Source organism: Phyllostomus discolor, chromosome 7 (assembly GCF_004126475.2).
Source record: "Phyllostomus discolor isolate MPI-MPIP mPhyDis1 chromosome 7, mPhyDis1.pri.v3, whole genome shotgun sequence".
NCBI classification, from domain to species: domain Eukaryota; kingdom Metazoa; phylum Chordata; class Mammalia; order Chiroptera; family Phyllostomidae; genus Phyllostomus; species Phyllostomus discolor.
The window spans coordinates 127,204,721-127,218,682 of record NC_040909.2 but is presented as its reverse complement, the minus strand read 5'-3'; the positions used below and the strand labels follow the sequence as shown (position 1 = coordinate 127,218,682).

The following is a 13,962-nucleotide window of genomic DNA, read 5'->3' as shown; positions in this document are numbered from 1 at the left end:
ACCTCCCTCTGTCTCAGGGCTCTGCAGTTCCCTAGGGCCTTGTGGATGAGAACCTCAGCTTGTGGAAGGGAGATTGCAGGAGGCCCACCCTCTCTCTCTTACAAGTCCCTGTGTGAAGTGCCTCATCTCCACTTTCCAAAGGCTCAAACACCATGGCCAGCCTCATCAAGCGGTTTGGGCTCCCAAGCGGAGGAAACATAAATGGTGAGCAGCCACGCTGATGTCTCCCAAAAGTGCAATGCAGATCCACTCCGGACCACCTCAGTGTGTGACCACCGGGGCTGGAATGTGAATGGAGCCTCTTGGAGCTGAGAGCAGTGTGGTGGCCACACAACTAGTAACAACCAAGATAGCAATACAAGATAATTAAAGGCAATGTGGACGCTCAATTTTAAGTCTTAATGTGGAATAGGAAAATGTAGTTCGCATATCCAGCAAGAGATTTTGCAGAGATAATCACTTAGCCTAAGTTTCCATGTAAAATGAATGGACGTAGCTTTCAAAAACTAGTTGAATTAAACAAAAAGATTAAGCCGTAATTATGTAAATAGAACAAAACCCCTGAAGTTGGCGTGTGTGATTGAAGATGGGGATGCTGCATTTATATCAATTTGTCATTATAGTTCATTCTTGGGAGAGGAGGGAAATAAGCTTTAGGGGAAAAACACCGTGTGATCTATAATAAATATACAGTTGATCCTGAACAATGGGGCTACGGGTACCTACGCCCCACACAGTCAAATATCCCAGAATGATTTAAATCGGCCCTTCACCTTTAAGGATCCCCCATCTCAGATAGAAAATCCACGTACAAGTGGACCCACACAGTTCTAACCATGGTCGTTCAAGGGTCATCTGGCACCTAGCTCGTAAAATCCTCAGTGAAGAGAGCCGTGGAGGTGTCTTTTGTTATGTTAATGAGGTGATTCCTGGAAAGCTGAGGGTGGGGACTGGTTGCCAACGGCCCCAACCCTGTGATTAGAGGATTGGAACTTGCACTTCTACCCCTAGACCTCCAGGGGGAGGAGAGGGGCTGGAGATTGGGTCCGGTCACCAATGGCCAATAATTTAGCCGATCATTGCCTATGCAATGCAGCTTCCATAAAAACCCAAAAGGAGAGTGTTCGGAATTCTTTTGGGTTGGTGATTTGGGGAGTAGCAGCAAGCTCAACAAGCGTAAGGAAGTTCCACATCCATCCCCCACACCTTGCCCTATGCATCTCTTTCCTCTGGTTGTTCTTGAGTTACATCCTTTTATAATAAACCTATAATGAGGTGGGTCAGTGGGTTTCCTGAGTTCTGTCAGCTGCTGTAGCAAATTAATCAAACCCGGGGAGGGGGTCATGGGAACCTCTGATTAACAGAAGTACAGTAAGAACCTGAGCGTGGGGGTGTGTGGAGGGCTGTCTGGTGGGACTGAACCCTTAATGAACCCTTAATCTGGAATCTGACACCACTTAAGAGCTAAAATGTGTTTCGGGTGTAATCTGTTATAGCTTTTAAGAGAATCGGAAACTTACCTGTTTGAAATTAAGCATGATTCTGTTTCTTTAATTTATGATTTACTTCTACAAACATTTATTGTGTGCTTGCTGTCAGTGACTGTGTCCCAGTAAAGTTCCTGATCCCCATTTGGTGTTAGCGATGGAAGAGCCATCTGAACAAAAGAATGCAGTGCAGAGTTACAGGGGCTTTGACAGATGTCTGTCAATAGAGCTTTTGGAAGTAATTGAGTGTAAACTCCGTCATTTAACAAATTAAAAAAACTGAGGCCCAGAGAGGCAGAGTTGACCCTCTAAAGGTTACACAACCAGTTGGTGGAAGAGCTAGTACTAGAATCCAGGTAGGTATCCTCACCTGCAACCTCAGCTGGCTGCACGGAAAGGCTGTGAGCTGAGGCATTTGCACTAGAGATGAGATGAAATGACACACGAGCAATTTAGCAAATTGTCTTCTGGATTTGTTGCTGGGTCAGTATTAGAGAAGGAGAGAACATATGTAGGAAGCAAGATTTTCCTTGCTTGCTAGGAAATTTAGGTTCCGCACCTAGTTATGACCACAGATGTAGGGTGCAACCTTAGACAAATGATCTTACACACTAAAAATAATGCTTCCATGTATTTGTTTAACACATGGTTTTCAATAGTGCAATGCATCATCATGCCATCTGATTCTTGAAACAGGCCCCTGAGGTCTCATAGAAGGACTTCCTTATACTCCCATTCTGCAAGTGAGGAACCTGAGATGCAGAAGTCACACAGGCAGCTAGCCAGTTAGTGAGAAACTCGGGGTTAGAACTCCCGAATGCTCTTAGTCCAGTGCTCAACACGTAACACCATGTATGTAACAGGTGCGGGACAAGAGTCATTAACCAAGAGTATCTTTGATTACATTACAGATGCATTGTGAGAGGTTTCTATGTATCCTGAGAATAATTGGAACCACACTTTTTGGAGTCTCTCTCCTCCTTGGAATCACAGCTGCTTATATTGTTGGCTACCAGTTTATCCAAACAGATAATTACTACTTCTCTTTTGGACTGTACGGTGCCTTTTTAGCATCACACCTCATCATCCAAAGCCTATTTGCCTTTCTGGAGCACCGAAAAATGAAAAAATCCCTAGAAACCCCCATTAAGTTGAACAAAACTGTTGCTCTTTGCATCGCTGCGTATCAAGAAGACCCAGACTACTTACGGAAATGTTTGCAATCTGTGAAAAGGCTCACCTACCCTGGGATTAAAGTCGTCATGGTCATAGATGGGAACTCGGAAGATGACCTTTACATGATGGACATCTTCAGCGAAGTCATGGGCAGGGACAAGTCAGCCACTTATATCTGGAAGAACAACTTTCACCAGAAAGGTCCCGGAGAGACAGAGGAGTCGCATAAAGAAAGCTCCCAGCATGTCACCCAGTTGGTCTTGTCCAACAAAAGTATTTGCATCATGCAAAAATGGGGTGGAAAAAGAGAAGTCATGTACACGGCCTTCAGAGCGCTGGGACGAAGTGTGGATTATGTGCAGGTAGGTTTCCGAATCCCTGCCAGGGCAAACATACATTCAAATAAAGCAGCTTTTGTATCTCCAGTCATATGCTTATAGCCCATCCTTGTCGCTTCTGAACACAGTGCTCCTTTCAGTTCATTGGAAAACAGCATGACTGTTGAAAGCACATTTTGAAAGAGAAAAAAAAATCTTGTAAAACTGTTAAGACTATCTATGAAAATGCTTAACTTGTGCAATGCCTGTTGGTTGGAAACCAAGATTATTTGGTGAACGGGAGACCCTTCCTTCTTTTCTCTCTCCCCTTCCCTTCTCTGCCCCCTCTGGTTCTGCCAAGGCAAATCCAACGTCATTTCCCACACTCTTAAAATCCTCCAGCCTTGTAAGGAAATAGTGTCTGCTGAGCAGAGGGTCTTGGGGAAAAAAATCTGCAGGCCCAGAGGAAGGCTATAAAAGGGTTTTCACAGAGACCAGGGTGATGAGGACAATTTTGACTGAAGGGTAAGCAATTCAAAACTTGAGACAGAAAGAAATAGGAAAAAGGGAGAAAAAAAAAATAAAAACCTTCCCAGAGCAAAACCAAAGTAATGTTTATTTCACTCCCCAAACAGCATTACCTCACTCGCTGCAACTTGACCTTTGAAAGCATTTGTGATGGTGTTTGCTCGCATGAAAATTAGACGGGCTGTGTCTCGTTAATTTCCTGACTGCTCACTCTTAGGCTGCCTTTTCTCCTAGTTCTCATTGAAGCTTTGTTCTTTAGTGTGCTGCTTAGTGGGGTCCCTGTGCATGTTTCAGGTGTAATTTCCTGCGGATACTTCAGTTAGATTTTGGCCATGATGATTTCAAGAAGGGAAACATGTCTCAGGTTTAAGAAATCTGCTGGGACCATTTTGCTTTTCATTGAAAAGTGCAACCCTGGGTTTCAGAAGACCTATCCTGTACCTTGTGGTCTTTATGGCCACAAAGTCATGGCCTAGTGGGGCACTCTGTGTCATAGGATTGGCAAGGGCACCGGCGTTAGCCTCTGTTGACTGAGGTGCTAATCCACACAGTACTGGCCGGATGACCCAAGCAAAGCCATTGCTGCTGAGCCTCAGTTTTTGGGATCGAATAAGCCAGTCTCACATGGTAATGATTTCAAGACCTACAACTAAGGTGCACAAAAGTTACAAAAGTAGCAGACATGGTTAAGGATATCATTAATATTAAGTTTTCTCTTATTATTATTTATTACATAATCATGTAGTCCTTCCTTAAAAAGGATAGTACCCGCCAATTGCTATGACTTAATTTTGCTTAATATCTGAAGGGTTTTCAGGCATTTCTTCAGTTGATACCAGTCTGCAATATTGATCTCTCTTTCAGGGAGTTAATAAGAGTTTCATCCCCAAGTTTGCCCTAATTTCTAGAACTTTGACAATGAAGGTCAAAGGATATTTTTTTTACCTATTTACATACTGCAACTTCAGTATGGGCCTGAAATGACCCATTTAAAGGAAGGGATGATTGGGGAACTTGCATAGGATTTGAAAAATGATGCTCTGGGCCTAAAATGAGAAAACATCTGTTGACATTTTGCTTTTAATTATAGCTAAAAACAATGGCTATACTTGTCATTTCTAATCAAGACACGACTGTGTGGGTTTTCCTCTTTTTTTTTTTAAACCTGCTCCTTCCAACAAACCCCCTTTTCCCATCATTCTTGTTTTGAATTTTGTTTGTATCCTTGACAACCTGACATTGAGCCTGTCCAGGAAAAAATAATAAAAAATATAAAATCTGGAGTAGGCTTGCCGCTAGGACCCTAATCCGGCTGGAAGACTTTCCTTCCTTCAGGCTGAGGCCTCTGGAGAGCCTGAATGAGCAGCAGCTGCTCACTGGGCCCTGCGTCCTCCTGAGATTAGCGGTCTGTTCCAAGTGCTCAAAAAGTAAAACCCACCACAAGGGTGGCATTCTGAAAGCAGGTAATTGCATCCTGCCACCCCTTATCAAACCCCCGATATTTAATCATGTGTGCCCTATCAAAATGAAAATGTCATTAAGGTTCACACTATCACCTAATGCTTTGACTGCCCAGGGCCTGAGAGTTGGAGAGAAGCCACAGAAATACAAAGAAGGGGGTGGAGGATGCTGGCTGCTACTCATTACGAGTGAGTTCAGGTTGATTAGGGAAGGAAGGAAGGAAGGAAGCAACCTTCAGGTGCTAATACATAAGCGAAAATGGGGACTGGGGAAGGAATTGACCATCTGCTCACATACTTGCTAACCTGGCTGGAGAACGCTGCTCAACTGTGCGGAGAAGTGGCCAAAAGGGTTGGTTTCCAGCTGCAGCTGGGTCTTTGTCACTGGTCAGCATTCTTCACTTGCTCATGAATAGATAGATGTGTTTCTTATTGCTCTCATAACCTATTATTTCATACCTTCACCACTCTCCCAGCTCCCTACCCAAACTCCTCCCTGCTTAAATACTAACAGATGATCTTGCCTCCTTTTGAAAGAGAAAAGCCAAAGTAGTACGCCCTGAAGACCTCCTTTGCTCCCTCCTGCTTTCAGGATCCAGGGTACCCAGCCTCACTTCCTACCTCCAGGTTAACTTGCTGCCTATACTCCAGGGCTCTCTGGTCTCCTCCAGAACAGGCTTTATATCAGTATATCAGTATATCAGTCTCTCTCTCTCTCTCTCTCTCTCTCTCTCTCTCTCTCTCTCAGCTTTTCACTCGACTCCTCCCTGACTACTGTCTCAGCCTTAATCCATTCAGATAATCAGCACTGACATGGAATATGGAGGGAAGCTTTAATCTAGGAGAAACCAGTGTGTTCAATTTATCTAGGATACTATGGCTGCTTTCAGATGAGAAAGGCAGAAGACAATAAAGTGAAAAAAGAAGATGAAGGAAATGAGAATAAGGAAGGTTTTCTTGATTTTTTTGTTTTTTTGGAATCCACGTATTTTCTGGGGAAGGTTTTTTCAAAGTAGGACAGATTCTTCTTTTTAAAAATATATTTTATTAATTATGCTATTACAATTGTCCCATTTTTCCCCTCCCCTTTACTCCCCTCCACCCCGTACCCTGTCCCCACCATCATTTCTCTACCCTAGTTCATGTCCATGGGTCATACATATCAGTTCTTTGGCTTCTCCATTTCCCATACCATTCTTAACCTCCCCGTCTATTTTGTACCTGACATTTATGCTTTTTATTCCCTGTACCTTTTCCCCTATTCACCCTTCCCCTCCCTGCTGATAACCCTCCATGTGATCTCCACTTCTGTGATTCTGTTCCTAGTCTAGTTGTTTGCTTAATTTGTTTTTGTTGTTTTTTTTTTTTAGGTTCAGTTTTGCTAGTTGTAAGTTTGTTCTGATTTTACTGTTCATAGTTTTGATCTTCCTGTTTTTCTCAGATAAGTCCCTTTAACATATTGTACAATAAGGGCTTGGTGATGATGAACTCCTTTAACTTGACCTTATCTGGGAAGCACTTTATCTGCCCTTCCATTCTAAATGAGAGCTTTGCTGCATAGAGAAATCTTAGATGTAGGCCCTTGCCTTCCATGACTTCAAATAGTTCTTTCCAGGCTCTTGCCTGCAAGGTTTCTTTTGAGAAATCAGCTGATAGTCTTATGGGCACTCCTCAAAGTAGGACAGATTTTTATCTGTCTGTACATGGCTTAAGGTAGGGCAAAAGTCTGCTTTACCTTTTCAAAATAGGATTTATATCAGTTTTTTGTTTACCAAAGTCATACATGTGTATGGTAGTGCTTTTAAAAAAATATAGAAAAGCACAATGAGCAAAATTAAAATCATCTGTAACAAATGCATGTTCCATAGACTATCACATTTAATTCTTTCTAGTATATACCTTTCTATTTCCCCCTTATTTTTAAAACAATTTTGGGGTTACGATATATTTAGCCCTTGGGTTTTTTAAAAATATCAAAAGACTTTAAGTATCCTTTGATATCTAGATTATATAATTGCTTTATTCATCTTACCTCTTAATCACCAGACATGGATAAGTGGCCACTAGTGTATGTGAAAAAGGGAAAAAACAATATCCCTTTTGATGTGTGCATAAGGGATTCCACAGGTGGAAAATATACAAGGATGAACATTTTCTAAAGGGAAGAATATAGGAGGCGATTTTATTAATTTAAGTCGGTAGCATCCTAGGTATCCAAGACCTAAATCATCCCTCATGGTAGAGATGACCCTCATTATTCATGGGTTCTGTATTTGTAAATTAGGCTACTCACTGAAATATACTTGTGGCCCCAAAGTCAGTACTTGCAAGTACTTTTGTGATCATTTGCGGACATGAAGAATGACAAAAAATTTGATTCACTCGGTGGGCGTGTCCCCAGCTGAGGTCAAACAAGACCATGCTTTGCCTTCTTGTTTTAGCTTTTATACCATAAACAAGGAATGTCTTCATAGTCTATTTAGTGTCACATGTTTCACATTCTTGTGCTTTTTTTTCCTCGGTGAGGTAGCTGTTTAAAAGGACTTCAAGTGTAGTGCTGAAGGGCTTTCTAGCATTCTTAAGAGCAAGAAGGCTGTGATTGCTGTATGAGAAAATGCTTTTCGATCAGCTTTGTTTAGACATGAGTTTTCTTCATGCTGCCGGCCATGAACTCAGCATGAATGACTTATGGTATATTTAAATACAAATCAAACAAGGTTGGGTATTGATCAATAGACAAAAATGTTGTGACCAGAAGCTTGGAGGAAACTACCCCTATATGTCTGCTAGAAACAATTTTTTGGCATTCACTGATTCGCTGTTCAAGGACACTGTCCAACATCAACTACCATGAGAATCCACTGTATATGGTACTTGTTTGATTTCTGTTCTGTACAGGAAGCCTAAGCACCTGAAATACTCTCGAGGGCCAATGTTAAGAATGTTGTATGTCTCTTTGTACCCTTCCTTCTAGAGGATAAGATTAATAGCACCCTGAAGAAGAACGGGAGAAACGTGAATTCTAGACTCAACTCTTGTGTTTGTTTGCTCTGGGCCTCAGTCGGGAGAACAGATCCTCTCTGGGATCGCTCCCAGCTCTGGGCTCTCACGTAGGCTGTTTAATTTCTCTGCCATTTTAGTCTCTTTTTAGCAACATACTTAGACTTTGCAACATTGTGATCAACAAAACAGAAAGGGGAGGAGTATCGGAATTTTCTTTTCATTTATCGATCAGTATTCTGTTTCTCACTTGAATCTACCCTTCCCCCCCAAACTGGGTTCTTAAATATAAACTATTATGGGCCACCATTATGGGACTTCCTGGTTCCTTCCTTTAGAATGAGAATTCCTATCATTTGGAGTAAGGACGGCTTAAGGCTTCGAGTTGACAACATGTGGTTTCTCACTTTCCCAGCTGGCTTGTCCCTTTTCTTTGTACCTTTTCTAACTTTCACTACTGTTTAAAGTTCCACTACAGCCTCGCTAAAAAGGAAATGAGAATAACCAAATGGCCCCTTTTTTAACCTTGATGTTTTGAAGACATTCTAGGTTGACCAAAGTGAAGAATTATTTTCTATCAATTTGGGTAATTCATTCTACTATGTGTCCAGGGTCTATCCTTTGCTACATGATGAAATTTCACACATACCCAAAGGGTACATTCCAGGCTCTAAACCAGTTACAGTCCCCTCTACTTTTGCTATTTCTTTTCCCTACAAAACAACCCAATCCAAGGACTTTTACATTCACTGATCAGGAACTCAACTTGTTTAATTTACATTTATCAGGTATTGGACTTGACATTGGTTTCCTGCTTCCTGATTAACAAGTTGTTTTTTTTTTTAAAAAAAATGGTAATGAGGAAGACCCCTTCTCTCATTGGACTAGTACCTTTATTTAGTTTGTGCCTCTGGTTTTGGTGTATCCCTTTTTAGTATACATCTTCCTTTTATTGAACATTTACTATAAGCTAGCCATTAAGTGCTTTACGTATGTTATTTAACTAGCTTACCATTACAACAAACTTATGAGGTAGCTATGATTCTCTGTATTTTTCACCTGAGGGATGGAGACTTAGGACGGTGAAGGGGTCTAAGGTCAAGAAGCTAGTTCAAGTGTATATAACTGATAAATGATGGATTGGGACTTAGATCTGTTTGATTCCAGCATTTGTGTAGTGTTTTCTTTTCAGTAGTGTTTGCTCTGGTATGATACTAATTAGGAGTTCAGGGAGACTGGTACCATCTTGTTTGCTAGTAAATAACTACTCATGAATTTTTGTTCTGGTTTATCCCTTTTGCTAGAGGAAACTGGGTGGGTGGGGGGACAAAAGATGGGTAAGGGGAGTGTTCTGTTACTTTATGGGAAGCTGGGTAGTGGGAATCATGACCAAGAGTAAATTCCACACACTAGCAAAAAATTGTCTCATTGGGTCAAGGTTAAGATCAAGGGTCAAAGTTAAAAGGGTTGAAGCTTACAAGCAGGCAAAGGCTGAAGGCAGTAGCAACAGATGGGTTTTTTTTCTGATTTATTTTCAACCTGTTTCCTCATCAAAAGCAGCCAGAGCAATTAAGCTTTCTTGCTGCATAGGTCTCAGTGCCCTTTGAAGTGGTATGGAGTGGAGGGGGGGAATCCATCAGTCATTCTAAAAAAGAAAGCACATTAAGAAAAAGCAAAACATGAAGACTAGGCATTTTAGACTTAGGTTAAAAAGCTTGTAGAATCAGCAATATTTCTAGATGAGATTTTTATTTAAATTACAGGTAGGTAGATTAAGGACTTACAGTCTAATACCATATGTAACAGACTATAGACTCACAGTCTATAACTAATTATTATAGATAGTTCCAAACACATGAGATTCTTGATATGTAATCAATCCCCATGTTCCTTTTAGAGATTTCTCTCTACTGAGCCACTTGTTTGTGGTAAGGATCCTTGTGACTCCAGGTATCGATTTACTTAGGGAGTATAAAAATTTAAAGATCATTACTGAATACTAATGGCATACTTCTATAGCCCATTGTAATTTACAAAGTACTTTTAATAGGCTGTGTCTCCTGGTATCATAATGATAATGATGGTAAATGGCTTGTTCATGGTCATAGAAGTAAGATACAGGACTCAAGACTTCACTGAAGCTTCTTGAAACTTCCCTTAACTGAGGGCATTTGTTCTTTAAAATTAGCATTTTGGGCTAAACAAAAACTAATTTATTAATGTTGTACACTTTTTATGCAGTTACAGTTATTTATAACATGGAGATGGAGGCAACCTTTAAAAAACCTACTAGAATTCAAATTGGGACTTAGAACATATTTAATCTCAACTTATTATTCTTTATTTTTATTTTAGGAAAGAGAACCCTCCCTCTGCAACCAATTATTTTAGTCCCAAGGCAAACCGTGCTTGTAAAGGCCTGGCAGTAAATATTAGGCTTGGTAGGCCATGTGGTCTCTCTCTCTCTTTTTTTTAAGATTTTATTTATTTTTAGAGAGGGAAGGGAGGGAGAAAGAGAGAGAGAAACATGAATGTGCAGTTGCTGGGGGCCATGGCTGGGAATTGAACCTGCAATACTTTGGTTCGCAGCCCATGCTCAATTCACTGAGCTATGCCAGCCAGGGCTTGCCACGTGGTCTCTTGTTGCAACTATTCAGCTTTGCTGTTTGTATGCGAAAGCAGCCATAGATAATATAAAAATGAATACGCATGCATGCCTGGGTTCCAATAAAACTTAATTTATGGACATGGAAATTTGACTTGCATGTAATTTCCACGTGTTAAATTTTTTTTTTGAATTGTCAAATATTTAAAAATACAAACTGCCCTGGCTGGTGTAGCTCAGTGGATTGAGCTCAGGCTGCGAACCAAAGCATCGCAGGTTCGATTCCCAGTCAGGACACATGCCTGGGTTGCAGGCCACAGCCCCCAGCAGTTGCACATTGATGTTTCTCTCTCTCTTCCTCCCTCCCTTCCCTCTCTAAAAATAAATGAATAAAATCTTATATATACATACACCATTTTTAACCCACAGGCCCTATCAAAACAGGTGGCAGGCTGGACTTGGCCTACACACCTTAGTTTGCCACCCACTGTTCTAGATAGGAATGTGGAGTTTGATTCTTGGCTAGGATAGTAAAGGAAGAAGAGAGGTGGCTTCATACTTTTATATATTTTTAGAGAGAAGGAGAGGGAAAAAACATCCATTGCCTCTTGCGTATCCCCCCAACCAGGGACTCGGCCCGCAACCCAGGCATGTGCCAAGATGCAGAATTGAACCTGCGACCTTTCGGGTTGCAGGATGACGCCCAATCTGCTGAGCTACACCAGTCAGGACATCTCACACACTTTAGTTGGCGATTTTGTGGTTAAAAATGAGGTGGCTGGGTCTTTGTAATAATGTCTTTTTTGTCTTGAGATTTTTGACTCATTTTAGCCAAAATTCGGTGACTTTGCTCCACTTCTGTATTTCCTAGTGAGAAATCTTATGACTTGATCATGTGGTTGAGACACATTACATAGATACATTCAGGGTGGACAGAAAGACGCTCTGAGTTGTGCACTAATAGTTTCCGGTGTTTTCTCCGTGTGAGGTTAGGCTCTGTGTGAGCTGGTGTCGGTCCTCCCCCACACCTTCTAGCCTAGAGCTAAGCAGCCAACCGACATGGATGAAATTACATACTGGTTGTAAATTGGTGAGGAGACAACTGGAAATCCTGTTCTTACTGTACCGACTGCACTCTTCATACACTAAAAATATAAATACTATTAGGTCCGTGAACATACATGCTGTTACAGACTGTCATAGATGGTGGCTTTCTAACTGGCATGCTATCACCAAATAGCGTCCAGAAAATAAACTTCTTAAAGCTACTATAACAAACCCCTGTCCAAGGCATTTCTGAGAGCTTTCCCTTCCAACACAGTTAAACTTAACATGCAAACAGTCTCTGAGGGCTCCTGGCACTTTGCTCTTGGAAACTGTGGGGGTGGGGAGGGCCAATTTCAATATGCAGAGCCTCCAGTTGGGTTCAAGTTTAGGCGTTTCAAAGGGGTAGCAGCCTTGGTCTGCTTAGGCTCACAAGCAGGCGGAGTTACTTGAACATTAATTCTAGATTGCCCCCTTCCTGTTGTTTTTAGTCTTATTTTAGCTTTCTGGTTTTTACCTTTCCCAGCTTGAGTCAATAGAGGGGGGTGTGGCCCTGAGCTCCCAGGATCTTGGATTCTAAAGGTGGACCGGACTTCTGCCTCACTCTCTCCACCCTCCCCGCTGGCCTGCCCTCCTTGAGGCCACATACAAACCAGTGACAGACAAGGCACCGCAGAGGAGGATCATTGCCTTGGAGGAGTTTGTTTAGGCTTCTGAGGCCTGGGGTGATTGGCTACAAATCCAAATGTTAGGAAAATCCTGTTTTCTGCAATGAGCAATTAATGCCTAGCTGCTGACTGAAAATTTTTCCCCTCTAAAGTAAGTGGGACCATGCTGGACTGACGGACTGAATGAATGAATGGTTTTTATTAGGAAATGGATTCTTCTAAATGAGTTAAATAAGAAAAATTTTAGGGTTTGTAATTAACCCTAAAATTGCTATATATTTACTGAAATCCAATGAGGTGATAAGTTCATTTTTTTATAACTGGATTCCCCCATGTGCTCCAATAATGCATTTAAATTGCTGTTTTCACCAATATTCTTACTTAATATTATTTTCAGAAAAGCTATTCGTAAAATCGACACATTTTTCTAAATGTGGAGATTCCTTAGCTAAATTATTTTCTTAGTTTTGTTGTTGTTTGACACTGGTATATCAAGTCCCTATTATTTGTATGAAGTAGTATGGAGAACTGTCAAGATAGTTAAGTTTGACATGAATAAATTCGTCTTGATTAAACAAATTCAGAATGGCCAGACTCGATGGCAAAATAGTGAGAACTGCAGATAACATCCCAGGCTCTGCCAGTCATGCCTTCTATTGCTTGGGTGGGAGTGGGGAAGTGGTTCCTTGCATCCCATGTCCCCTCCGTTCACTTGGTATCTGCTAGGACTTTGCATTCCCCAGAAAAGAATACTGTCTTCTTTTTTTTTAAGTATTTTTTATTGATTATGCTATTAGTTTTCCCAATTTTTCCCTTTATCCCCCCTCCACCCTGCCCACGGCAACCCTCCAACATTCCCCCGCTTTGTTCATGCCCATGGGTTGTACATATAAGTTCTTTGAGTCCTCTGTTTCCTATACCATTATTTATCTTTCCCTATCTATTTTATGCCTACTGATTATGCTTCTTCTCTGTACCTTCTCCCCCATCCCCCCATTCCCCCTCCCCACTGAACTCTGTCCAGGTGATGTCCATTTCTCTGATTCTGTTCCTGTTCTGGCTGTTTGCTTAGTTTTTGCTTTGTTTTTCTTTTCTTTAAGGTTCATTTGTTGATAGTTAGGAGTTTGTTGTCATTTTATTGTTCATATTTTTATCTTCTTTTTACTTAGATAAGTCTCTTTAACATTTCATATAGTTAGGGCTTGGTGATGATGAACTCCTTTAACTTGACCTTATCTGGGAAGCACTTTATCTGCCCTTCCATTCTAAATGAGAGCTTTGCTGGACAGAGTAATCTTGGATGTAGGTCCTTGCCTTTCATGACTTCAAATACTTCTTTCCAGTCCCTTCTTGCCTGTAAGATTTCTTTTGAGAAATCATCTGATAGCCTTATGGGGACTCCTTTGTAGGCAACTGTCTCCTTTTTTCTTGCTGCTCTTAGGATTTTCTCTTTGTCTTTAATCTTGGGTAACTTAATGATGATGTGCCTTGGTGTGTTCCTCTTTGGGACCAACTTCTTTGGGACTCTCTGAGTTTCCTGGACTTCCTGGAAGTCTGTTTCCTTCACCAGATTGGGGAAGCTTTCCTTCATTATTTGTTCAAATAAGTTTTCAATTTCTTGTTGCTCTTCTCTTTCTGGCACCCCTATAATTCAAATATTGGATCGTTTCAGGTTGT

At 41.2% G+C, this 13,962-nt stretch overlaps 1 protein-coding gene across 2 annotated transcripts in view; it reads left to right on the top strand.

Annotated features, from left to right (window-relative positions):
• Window positions 1-13,962, top strand: part of HAS2 (hyaluronan synthase 2) — a 30,924-nt gene that overhangs the window by 9,975 nt on the left and 6,987 nt on the right. Inside the window, exons 2-3 of one of the 2 annotated variants that reach the window (XM_036031385.1) lie at window positions 142-204; window positions 2,399-3,025. In XM_036031385.1, the coding sequence (XP_035887278.1) occupies window positions 202-204; window positions 2,399-3,025 (630 nt within the window). In that variant the 5' untranslated portion in view covers window positions 142-201. The remainder of the gene's footprint in view (window positions 1-141; window positions 205-2,398; window positions 3,026-13,962) is intronic. The other variant, XM_028533827.2, reaches the window with a different exon arrangement.